At 34.3% G+C, this 13,057-nt stretch overlaps 1 protein-coding gene across 1 annotated transcript; it reads right to left on the bottom strand.

Moving 5' to 3' along the window:
• Positions 1-2,202: 2,202 nt before the first annotated feature.
• Positions 2,203-12,741, bottom strand: LOC590098 (fibropellin-1-like). Its single transcript, XM_030997160.1, has 12 exons — positions 12,735-12,741; positions 11,991-12,104; positions 11,026-11,139; positions 10,063-10,176; positions 9,100-9,213; positions 8,137-8,250; positions 7,174-7,287; positions 6,211-6,324; positions 5,249-5,362; positions 4,392-4,505; positions 3,428-3,541; positions 2,203-2,207 (listed from the first exon to the last, which is right to left on the bottom strand). Exons 1-12 carry the CDS (start codon positions 12,739-12,741, stop codon positions 2,203-2,205), a joined length of 1,152 nt encoding a protein of 383 aa, XP_030853020.1.
• Between the last annotated feature and the right edge of the window lie 316 nt (positions 12,742-13,057).

Here is a 13,057-nt window from a genome sequence, read left to right as displayed (position 1 = left end):
TGAAAAACAATGAATGGAATACAAGCGACTAGGACCTTTTCCATCTTGTGTCTCTACTATCACTTCCGTTGACTCTAAATTAAGAAATACTTCAAAGATTTAACTCTCCAATAACTACCCAATAAACAAAATCACGTGAAAATCATGTCAATATCAAAGTATCGACTTGAGGAGAGTTACGTTCTTCAAACACCTGACATTTACGTAAATGTGTTAATACGTTTATTGCACTAGGTAACTTAAAACACACGTACATTAAATCACGCAATTGTCACTGCAATATCACCATTATAATAACGTGATTATCCCTACTTTGGAGACCATGGGTTGTAAACCTAATACTCCCGTGTTTGTTTGGTTATGAAATTACATCTTCATAAACGAAATTATCGCGTCACAGAAACACGTTAGTGATAGTTTTAGTCAAAATATCTGCGTGAAATTCACGTGAATATTTCGAGGCTGACTTGAGATGAATCATGTTCTTCATTCACTTGAAATTTACGTCGAAGAGGAAGTATTTTACTGTAACCCGCGTTCAACCCAATAATTACGCAAATGTTACACAATAAATTAACCAAAATAATGACGTTCTCATCCCGTTTCTGATCATCATGTCTTGGATCTTCCATAATTACGTCCAGGCGCGCCGGAAGCAGTTTGGGATTAGAGGGGGATGGGGGGGGGGGGTGCAAACATCCCAGAAGAGAAAGCTTGTTGCAACTGGTCCAGTTGATGAACCAGTTAATGCCAACTGGTAACCCTGGAAATTGAAATGGGCTAAATGATCCAGTTGATCCAGGCCAGTTATAATTCAACTGGTCTAGCTGAGCCAAGAACCATTTGGTAAAACTTCCAACCAGTTGAACAGCAACAATACTTCAATACCGTTTTGTCTGTACTTCCAATGTAAAGGCATTGGTAATAAGTAGACTTACATACTTGAATTAATCGAAAGTTTTTCGTATACTTGTACTTTATTGAAATTATTTTAGTTCATAGTTAATGTTTCCCTTATTCATGTTTAACTAAATGTAATTTATACGAAGTAGCGAAATGTCCTAATAACTGATAATTCATATTTGAAGTATTTTCGAAATGAATTGCATATAACTAAATCATCAGTAATTAAGAAATATGCTGTAAATTCAGATAAATTGTTTAAAATACATAGATCTGCACGCACCCCATATTCAATATGCAAATTAATTAGTGTCAGCTGGTTCAACTCGAAATATGCCAACAGTCACGGGATTATCACCACGGAACTTAAATGGTAACTGTGAAACCATCAAGACACCCAAAAATAACTCATTTTCACACCTGGAAAACACGGAATACCCAGCTTATATTAATAATCCGTTTGAGTCATGAGATCATCACCGCGGAACTGCTGACAACGTTGACTACCATTTAAATAGGTGTTTTAAGACACCTAATAATTACTAATTTTTCACACCTAAAAGTCACGTATGCCTAGGTTAGATTAATAATCCGTTTGAGTCACGAGATCATCACCGCGGAACTTATGGCAACTTTGACTACTATTTAAATAGGTGTTTTAAGACACCTAATAATGACTAATTTTTCACACCTAAAAGTCACGTATGCCCAGCTAAGATCAATATTCCGTTTGAGTCACGAGATCATCACCGCGTAACTGCTGGCAACTTTGACTACCATTTAAATAGGTGTTTTTAAGACACCTAATAATTACTAATTTTTCACACCTAAATATCACGGATTCACAGCTTAGATTAGTAATCAGTTTTAACTACGTGATCATCACCAGGAAAGTTATGGTAACTTTGAAACCATTTAAAAAGGTGTTTTAAGATACCTAATAATTACTAATTTTTCACACCTAAAAGTCACGTATGCCCAGCTTAGATTAATAATCCGTTTGAGTCACGAGATCATCACCGCGGAACTTATGGCAACTTTAACTACCATTTAAAAAGGTGTTTTAAAACAATTCATAATTAATAATTTCCACACCTACATATCACGTATTCACAGCTTAGATTAGTAATCAGCTTGAGCCACGTGATCATAACCAAGAAATTTATGGTAACTTTGAAACCATTTAAAGAGGTGTGTAAGACACCTCAGAATTACTAATTTAATATAACCAGAGATTCACGGACAGTACAATAAGACGATTAGCCGGTGTAAGTAACGTGATTATTACCACTACCTTGGTTAACCTGTGAAACCAATCGATAAAGGTGCTTACAAGACCAAATAATTACGTATTTATCACCACCATCGGTTAACGGACAAAAAACTCGTTGCTTGGTCAAGTGGTTATTTGGTCATAAACACTTGATTTACAGAGGTAAATGGAATCACGTTACTCCAGTCGCGTGATAAACTGGTGGTTTTTAGGTTAGATGTAAACGTGAACAGGAGTACCTTTTTTTGTTTAAATGAAGGCACGTGTCGATAACGTTTAAATCTAGTTCAAAAGGCACTATACTTTAAAATCACTTAAAATACACTCCCAAAAGAGGTTACTTTTTAGTGTTCTGTTTATTGGGTAGATATTTCTATCTTTTTTCCTCAATCTTCATGTATAATTTCTCAATGATCAAAATGCACTATATATGACAATCATTGGAATGAACGTGAGAAGAAAATCACTGCCACATTTTTAGATTTTTCTTTGAATGTTGGCGATTAGCAGGAAAATCAGGTTTTTTCTCCTAAATGCAAATTCATGACAATTTGAGATTGAACTTCTTCATTTGTAAAACTATTGATAAATTAATCAAATGAAGTAAACATACTAAATCTATCTTGTTTTGTCTTAACTTATTTCCAAAATCATGGACTTAGAAGTAGAATAAATCTCAAAAACATTTATCGTTTTCTGACAAACTTTGATGTGGCCCTTGAAAAAAAAAGGTAAAATAGACAATTAATCTTTCCTTTTAGGGTGAAATATATAAATAAAGTGGACGCGGAAATGTAGTAACAAGTTCTGAGTTTTAAGACACCTTTGCGCCAAAAGTTGAATCGTTATTATCGAAATGAAATATGCCACTCTTATCATACCCTAAAACAAATCTTAATAACCAGTGATCGCTGTAAGAACCACAATACAAACTCTGCTCTGCTAATGGCTGCGCACTCCCTTTTCTCCACGTGCCTACTCATAATCAAGAGAAGCAATGTTTTTATTAAAACCGCGCCGAAATATAAAACACCCTTTCCAGCTTATGTCTCTACTTTCACTTCAGTTGACTCTAAATTAAGAAAAATTCCAAAGATTTTCTTCTCCAAAGACTAGATTTTTTTCCCCTTTTCAATCTTTATGTTTTGTTTCTCAATGAGCAACATGCAATATTTTTTGGATTTCGCTTTACTTAAAAAGTGTTTTGATATACTAGGAATGTAATCTGCTTCGACTTTATATAAAGCTTACCTGAATCACACGTAATCCCATCATAGCCATCGGCACAGTAACAGGTGAAGCTGTTAACTAAATCGGAACACACTCCTCCATTCAAACAGGGATTGCTGGCACATTCGTCGATATCTGTGTAAATTGAGTTTCCATGACAATCATTCGAATGAATGTGATGAGAAAATCATTTTCATTTTGTCAGATTTTTCTATAAAATGTTGGCGATTAACAGGAAAGTCAGGTAAAAAAAAAATATTTAAATGCAAATTAATGACAATTGAGAAATAAACTACTTCATTTGTAAAACTGTTGATAAATAAATCAAATTAATTAAACAAACTAAATCTAGCTCGTTTTGTCCGAATTTTTCCCCAAAATCATGGACTTAGAAGTAAAAACAATCTCTGAAAAAAATATCGTTGTCTGACATACTTTGATCTGGCCCTTCAAGAAAACAAAGGTCAGATAGGCAAATGATCTTTCCTTTGGGATGAAATATGTACAAAAAATGGACGCGGAAATGTAGAAACAAGGTCTGAGTTTTAAGACACCTTAGCGCCAAATGTTGAATCACTATTATCGAAATGAAATATGCCACTCTTATCATACCCTAAAACAAATCTTAATAACCAGTGATCGCTGTAAGAACCACAATACAAACTCTGCTCTGCTAATGGCTGCGCACTCCCTTTTCTCCACGTGCCTACTCATAATCAAGAGAAGCAATGTTTTTATTAAAACCGCGCCGAAATATAAAACACCCTTTCCAGCTTATGTCTCTACTTACACTTCAGTTGACTCTAAATTAAGAAAAATTCCAAAGATTTTCTTCTCCAAAGACAAGATTTCCCCCCCCCCCTTTTCAATCTTTATGTTTTATTGCTCAATGAGCAACATGCAATATTTTTTGGATTTCGCTTTACTTAAAAAGTGTATTGATATACTAGGAATGTAATCTGCTTCGACTTTATATAAAGCTTACCTGAATCACACGTAATCCCATCATAGCCATCGGCACAGTAACAGGTGAAGCTGTTAACTAAATCGGTACACACTCCTCCATTCAAACAGGGATTGCTGGCACATTCGTCGATATCTGTGTAAATTGAGTTTCCATGACAATCATTCGAATGAATGTGATGAGAAAATCATTTTCATTTTGTCAGGTTTTTCTATTACATTTTGGCAATTAACAGAAAAAAACAATTTTTGTTCTAATGCGAATTAATGGTAAATGAGAAAGCAACTACTTTATATGTAAAACTATTGATATGTACAACTATTGATAAATAAATCAAATAAAGTAAAGAAACTAAATCTATCTTGTTTTTTCTGAACTTTTTTCCAAAATCATGGACTTAGAAGTAGAATAAATCTCCAAAACAATTATCGTTGTCTGACAAACATATATGTGACCCTTTAAGAAAATAAAACTACATAGGCAGTTGATCTTTCCTTTGGAGGTGAAATGAGAGTTTCCTCTCCAATGACTAGATATTTCTTTTTTTTTTCTTCTTCAATCTTTATGTATTATTTCTCAATGAACAACATGCAATATTTCGGGGAATTTTGCGTTACTTAAAAAAGTGTATTGACATAGGAATATAAATATAAAACACCCTTTCCAGCTTATGTCTCTACTTACACTTCAGTTGACTCTAAATTAAGAAAAATTCCAAAGATTTTCTTCTCCAAAGACTAGTTTTTTTTCCCCCTTTTCAATCTTTATGTTTTATTTTTTCAATGAGCAACATGCAATATTTTTTGGATTTCGCTTTACTTAAAAAGTGTATTGATATACTAGGAATGTAATCTGCTTCGACTTTATATAAAGCTTACCTGAATCACACGTAATCCCATCATAGCCATCGGCACAGTAACAGGTGAAGCTGTTAACTAAATCGGTACACACTCCTCCATTCGAACAGGGATCGCTGGCACATTCGTCGATATCTGTGTAAATTGAGTTTCAATGACAGTCATTGGAATGAACGTGATGAGAAAATCATTTTCATTTTGTCAGATTTTTCTATAAAATGTTGGCGATTAACAGGAAAGTCAGGTAAAAAAATTTTTTTTAAATGCAAATTAATGACAATTGAGAAATCAGCTACTTCATTTGTAAAACTGTTGATAAATAAATCAAATTAATTAAACAAACTAAATCTAGCTCGTTTTGTCCGAATTTTTCACCAAAATCATGGACTTAGAAGTAAAAACAATCTCTGAAAAAAATATCGTTGTCTGACATACTTTGATCTGGCCCTTCAAGAAAACAAAGGTCAGATAGGCAATTGATCTTTCCTTTGGGATGAAATATGTACAAAAAAATGGACGCGGAAATGTAGAAACAAGGTCTGAGTTTTAAGACACCTTTGCGCCAAAAGTTGAATCACTATTATCGAAATGAAATATGCCACTCTTATCATACCCTAAAACAAATCTTAATAACCAGTGATCGCTGTAAGAACCACAATACAAACTCTGCTCTGCTAATGGCTGCGCACTCCCTTTTCTCCACGTGCCTACTCATAATCAAGAGAAGCAATGTTTTTATTAAAAACGCGCCGAAATATAAAACACCCTTTCCAGCTTATGTCTCTACTTACACTTCAGTTGACTCTAAATTAAGAAAAATTCCAAAGATTTTCTACTCCAAAGACTAGTTTTTTCCCCCCTTTTCAATCTTTATGTTTTATTTCTCAATGAGCAACATGCAATATTTTTTGGATTTCGCTTTACTTAAAAAGTGTATTGATATACTAGGAATGTAATCTGCTTCGACTTTATATAAAGCTTACCTGAATCACACGTAATCCCATCATAGCCATCGGCACAGTAACAGGTGAAGCTGTTAACTAAATCGGTACACACTCCTCCATTCGAACAGGGATCGCTGGCACATTCGTCGATATCTGTGTAAATTGAGTTTCAATGACAGTCATTGGAATGAACGTGATGAGAAAATCATTTTCATTTTGTCAGATTTTTCTATAAAATGTTGGCGATTAACAGGAAAGTCAGGTAATTTTTTTTTTTTTAAATGCAAATTAATGACAATTGAGAAATCAGCTACTTCATTTGTAAAACTGTTGATAAATAAATCAAATTAATTAAACAAACTAAATCTAGCTCGTTTTGTCCGAATTTTTCACCAAAATCATGGACTTAGAAGTAAAAACAATCTCTGAAAAAAATATCGTTGTCTGACATACTTTGATCTGGCCCTTCAAGAAAACAAAGGTCAGATAGGCAATTGATCTTTCCTTTGGGATGAAATATGTACAAAAAAATGGACGCGGAAATGTAGAAACAAGGTCTGAGTTTTAAGACACCTTTGCGCCAAAAGTTGAATCACTATTATCGAAATGAAATATGCCACTCTTATCATACCCTAAAACAAATCTTAATAACCAGTGATCGCTGTAAGAACCACAATACAAACTCTGCTCTCCTAATGGCTGCGCACTCCCTTTTCTCCACGTGCCTACTCATAATCAAGAGAAGCAATGTTTTTATTAAAAACGCGCCGAAATATAAAACACCCTTTCCAGCTTATGTCTCTACTTACACTTCAGTTGACTCTAAATTAAGAAAAATTCCAAAGATTTTCTTCTCCAAAGACTAGTTTTTTTTCCCCCTTTTCAATCTTTATGTTTTATTTCTCAATGAGCAACATGCAATATTTTTTGGATTTCGCTTTACTTAAAAAGTGTATTGATATACTAGGAATGTAATCTGCTTCGACTTTATATAAAGCTTACCTGAATCACACGTAATCCCATCATAGCCATCGGCACAGTAACAGGTGAAGCTGTTAACTAAATCGGTACACACTCCTCCATTCGAACAGGGATCGCTGGCACATTCGTCGATATCTGTGTAAATTGAGTTTCAATGACAGTCATTGGAATGAACGTGATGAGAAAATCATTTTCATTTTGTCAGATTTTTCTATAAAATGTTGGCGATTAACAGGAAAGTCAGGTAAAAAAAAAAAATTTAAATGCAAATTAATGACAATTGAGAAATCAGCTACTTCATTTGTAAAACTGTTGATAAATAAATCAAATTAATTAAACAAACTAAATCTAGCTCGTTTTGTCCGAATTTTTCCCCAAAATCATGGACTTAGAAGTAAAAAAAATCTCTGAAAAAAATATCGTTGTCTGACATACTTTGATCTGGCCCTTCAAGAAAACAAAGGTCAGATAGGCAATTGATCTTTCCTTTGGGATGAAATATGTACAAAAAAATGGACGCGGAAATGTAGAAACAAGGTCTGAGTTTTAAGACACCTTTGCGCCAAAAGTTGAATCACTATTATCGAAATGAAATATGCCACTCTTATCATACCCTAAAACAAATCTTAATAACCAGTGATCGCTGTAAGAACCACAATACAAACTCTGCTCTCCTAATGGCTGCGCACTCCCTTTTCTCCACGTGCCTACTCATAATCAAGAGAAGCAATGTTTTTATTAAAAACGCGCCGAAATATAAAACACCCTTTCCAGCTTATGTCTCTACTTACACTTCAGTTGACTCTAAATTAAGAAAAATTCCAAAGATTTTCTTCTCCAAAGACTAGTTTTTTTTCCCCCTTTTCAATCTTTATGTTTTATTTCTCAATGAGCAACATGCAATATTTTTTGGATTTCGCTTTACTTAAAAAGTGTATTGATATACTAGGAATGTAATCTGCTTCGACTTTATATAAAGCTTACCTGAATCACACGTAATCCCGTCATAGCCATCGGCACAGTAACAGGTGAAGCTGTTAACTAAATCGGTACACACTCCTCCATTCGAACAGGGATCGCTGGCACATTCGTCGATATCTGTGTAAATTGAGTTTCAATGACAGTCATTGGAATGAACGTGATGAGAAAATCATTTTCATTTTGTCAGATTTTTCTATAAAATGTTGGCGATTAACAGGAAAGTCAGGTAAATTTTTTTTTTTTAAATGCAAATTAATGACAATTGAGAAATCAGCTACTTCATTTGTAAAACTGTTGATAAATAAATCAAATTAATTAAACAAACTAAATCTAGCTCGTTTTGTCCGAATTTTTCACCAAAATCATGGACTTAGAAGTAAAAACAATCTCTGAAAAAAATATCGTTGTCTGACATACTTTGATCTGGCCCTTCAAGAAAACAAAGGTCAGATAGGCAATTGATCTTTCCTTTGGGATGAAATATGTACAAAAAAATGGACGCGGAAATGTAGAAACAAGGTCTGAGTTTTAAGACACCTTTGCGCCAAAAGTTGAATCACTATTTTCGAAATGAAATATGCCACTCTTATCATACCCTAAAACAAATCTTAATAACCAGTGATCGCTGTAAGAACCACAATACAAACTCTGCTCTGCTAATGGCTGCGCACTCCCTTTTCTCCACGTGCCTACTCATAATCAAGAGAAGCAATGTTTTTATTAAAAACGCGCCGAAATATAAAACACCCTTTCCAGCTTATGTCTCTACTTACACTTCAGTTGACTCTAAATTAAGAAAAATTCCAAAGATTTTCTTCTCCAAAGACTAGTTTTTTTCCCCCCTTTTCAATCTTTATGTTTTATTTCTCAATGAGCAACATGCAATATTTTTTGGATTTCGCTTTACTTAAAAAGTGTATTGATATACTAGGAATGTAATCTGCTTCGACTTTATATAAAGCTTACCTGAATCACACGTAATCCCATCATAGCCATCGGCACAGTAACAGGTGAAGCTGTTAACTAAATCGGTACACACTCCTCCATTCGAACAGGGATCGCTGGCACATTCGTCGATATCTGTGTAAATTGAGTTTCAATGACAGTCATTGGAATGAACGTGATGAGAAAATCATTTTCATTTTGTCAGATTTTTCTATAAAATGTTGGCGATTAACAGGAAAGTCAGGTAAATTTTTTTTTTTTAAATGCAAATTAATGACAATTGAGAAATCAGCTACTTCATTTGTAAAACTGTTGATAAATAAATCAAATTAATTAAACAAACTAAATCTAGCTCGTTTTGTCCGAATTTTTCACCAAAATCATGGACTTAGAAGTAAAAACAATCTCTGAAAAAAATATCGTTGTCTGACATACTTTGATCTGGCCCTTCAAGAAAACAAAGGTCAGATAGGCAATTGATCTTTCCTTTGGGATGAAATATGTACAAAAAAATGGACGCGGAAATGTAGAAACAAGGTCTGAGTTTTAAGACACCTTTGCGCCAAAAGTTGAATCACTATTATCGAAATGAAATATGCCACTCTTATCATACCCTAAAACAAATCTTAATAACCAGTGATCGCTGTAAGAACCACAATACAAACTCTGCTCTCCTAATGGCTGCGCACTCCCTTTTCTCCACGTGCCTACTCATAATCAAGAGAAGCAATGTTTTTATTAAAAACGCGCCGAAATATAAAACACCCTTTCCAGCTTATGTCTCTACTTACACTTCAGTTGACTCTAAATTAAGAAAAATTCCAAAGATTTTCTTCTCCAAAGACTAGTTTTTTTTCCCCCTTTTCAATCTTTATGTTTTATTTCTCAATGAGCAACATGCAATATTTTTTGGATTTCGCTTTACTTAAAAAGTGTATTGATATACTAGGAATGTAATCTGCTTCGACTTTATATAAAGCTTACCTGAATCACACGTAATCCCATCATAGCCATCGGCACAGTAACAGGTGAAGCTGTTAACTAAATCGGTACACACTCCTCCATTCGAACAGGGATCGCTGGCACATTCGTCGATATCTGTGTAAATTGAGTTTCAATGACAATCATTGGAATGAACGTGATGAGAAAATCATTTTCATTTTGTCAGATTTTTCTATAAAATGTTGGCGATTAACAGGAAAGTCAGGTAAAAAAAAAATTTTGAAATGCAAATTAATGACAATTGAGAAATCAGCTACTTCATTTGTAAAACTGTTGATAAATAAATCAAATTAATTAAACAAACTAAATCTAGCTCGTTTTGTCCGAATTTTTCCCCAAAATCATGGACTTAGAAGTAAAAACAATCTCTGAAAAAAATATCGTTGTCTGACATACTTTGATCTGGCCCTTCAAGAAAACAAAGGTCAGATAGGCAATTGATCTTTCCTTTAGGATGAAATATGTACAAAAAAATGGACGCGGAAATGTAGAAACAAGGTCTGAGTTTTAAGACACCTTTGCGCCAAAAGTTGAATCACTATTATCGAAATGAAATATGCCACTCTTATCATACCCTAAAACAAATCTTAATAACCAGTGATCGCTGTAAGAACCACAATACAAACTCTGCTCTGCTAATGGCTGCGCACTCCCTTTTCTCCACGTGCCTACTCATAATCAAGAGAAGCAATGTTTTTATTAAAAACGCGCCGAAATATAAAACACCCTTTCCAGCTTATGTCTCTACTTACACTTCAGTTGACTCTAAATTAAGAAAAATTCCAAAGATTTTCTTCTCCAAAGACTAGTTTTTTTTCCCCCTTTTCAATCTTTATGTTTTATTTCTCAATGAGCAACATGCAATATTTTTTGGATTTCGCTTTACTTAAAAAGTGTATTGATATACTAGGAATGTAATCTGCTTCGACTTTATATAAAGCTTACCTGAATCACACGTAATCCCATCATAGCCATCGGCACAGTAACAGGTGAAGCTGTTAACTAAATCGGTACACACTCCTCCATTCGAACAGGGATCGCTGGCACATTCGTCGATATCTGTGTAAATTGAGTTTCAATGACAATCATTGGAATGAACGTGATGAGAAAATCATTTTCATTTTGTCAGATTTTTCTATAAAATGTTGGCGATTAACAGGAAAGTCAGGTAAAAAAAAAAATTTGAAATGCAAATTAATGACAATTGAGAAATCAGCTACTTCATTTGTAAAACTGTTGATAAATAAATCAAATTAATTAAACAAACTAAATTTAGCTCGTTTTGTCCGAATTTTTCCCCAAAATCATGGACTTAGAAGTAAAAACAATCTCTGAAAAAAATATCGTTGTCTGACATACTTTGATCTGGCCCTTCAAGAAAACAAAGGTCAGATAGGCAATTGATCTTTCCTTTGGGATGAAATATGTACAAAAAAAAATGGACGCGGAAATGTAGAAACAAGGTCTGAGTTTTAAGACACCTTTGCGCCAAAAGTTGAATCACTATTATCGAAATGAAATATGCCACTCTTATCATACCCTAAAACAAATCTTAATAACCAGTGATCGCTGTAAGAACCACAATACAAACTCTGCTCTGCTAATGGCTGCGCACTCCCTTTTCTCCACGTGCCTACTCATAATCAAGAGAAGCAATGTTTTTATTAAAAACGCGCCGAAATATAAAACACCCTTTCCAGCTTATGTCTCTACTTACACTTCAGTTGACTCTAAATTAAGAAAAATTCCAAAGATTTTCTTCTCCAAAGACTAGTTTTTTTTCCCCCTTTTCAATCTTTATGTTTTATTTCTCAATGAGCAACATGCAATATTTTTTGGATTTCGCTTTACTTAAAAAGTGTATTGATATACTAGGAATGTAATCTGCTTCGACTTTATATAAAGCTTACCTGAATCACACGTAATCCCATCATAGCCATCGGCACAGTAACAGGTGAAGCTGTTAACTAAATCGGTACACACTCCTCCATTCGAACAGGGATCGCTGGCACATTCGTCGATATCTGTGTAAATTGAGTTTCAATGACAATCATTGGAATGAACGTGATGAGAAAATCATTTTCATTTTGTCAGATTTTTCTATAAAATGTTGGCGATTAACAGGAAAGTCAGGTAAAAAAAAAATTTTGAAATGCAAATTAATGACAATTGAGAAATCAGCTACTTCATTTGTAAAACTGTTGATAAATAAATCAAACTAATTAAACAAACTAAATCTAGCTCGTTTTGTCCGAATTTTTCCCCAAAATCATGGACTTAGAAGTAAAAACAATCTCTGAAAAAATATCGTTGTCTGACATACTTTGATCTGGCCCTTCAAGAAAACAAAGGTCAGATAGGCAATTGATTTTTCCTTTGGGATGAAATATGTACAAAAAATGGACGCGGAAATGTAGAAACAAGGTCTGAGTTTTAAGACACCTTTGCGCCAAAAGTTGAATCATTATTATCGAAATGAAATATGCCACTCTTATCATACCCTTAAACAAATCTTAATAACCAGTGATCGCTGTAAGAACCACAATACAAACTCTGCTCTGCTAATGGCTGCGCACTCCCTTTTCTCCACGTGCCTACTCATAATCAAGAGAAGCAATGTTTTTATCAGTACTGCACCAAAATATGGAACGCACTTTCCATCTTGTGTCTGTACTTTCACTTCTGTTCGAGTCCCGCCGCCGCACTAATGTCCTTTGGCAAGACATTGATCTACATTTGCCACACTCCACCCAGGTGAAGTAAATGGGTACCTGGTAGGAATTTAGTCCTTGAAATGCTAGAGCGCCGTATGGCAGCTGTGCTAAAGCCAGGGTAATAATCGGGAGCGCCAGGAGGGTCAAATCTGACTGACATGAGCGCTATGCAAGAACCCACTATTATTATTATTATTATTATAAATTGAAGTTGTTTTTTTGGCATTCGTGCTTCCATACCCTTGCGGCTTAGTTCGTTTTCT

Source organism: Strongylocentrotus purpuratus, unplaced genomic scaffold (assembly GCF_000002235.5).
Source record: "Strongylocentrotus purpuratus isolate Spur 01 unplaced genomic scaffold, Spur_5.0 spur5_scaffold_4, whole genome shotgun sequence".
Taxonomy (NCBI): Eukaryota; Metazoa; Echinodermata; class Echinoidea; order Camarodonta; family Strongylocentrotidae; genus Strongylocentrotus; species Strongylocentrotus purpuratus.
The sequence above is the reverse complement of the archived record's forward strand: the minus strand, read 5'-3'. Positions and strand labels throughout refer to the sequence as shown.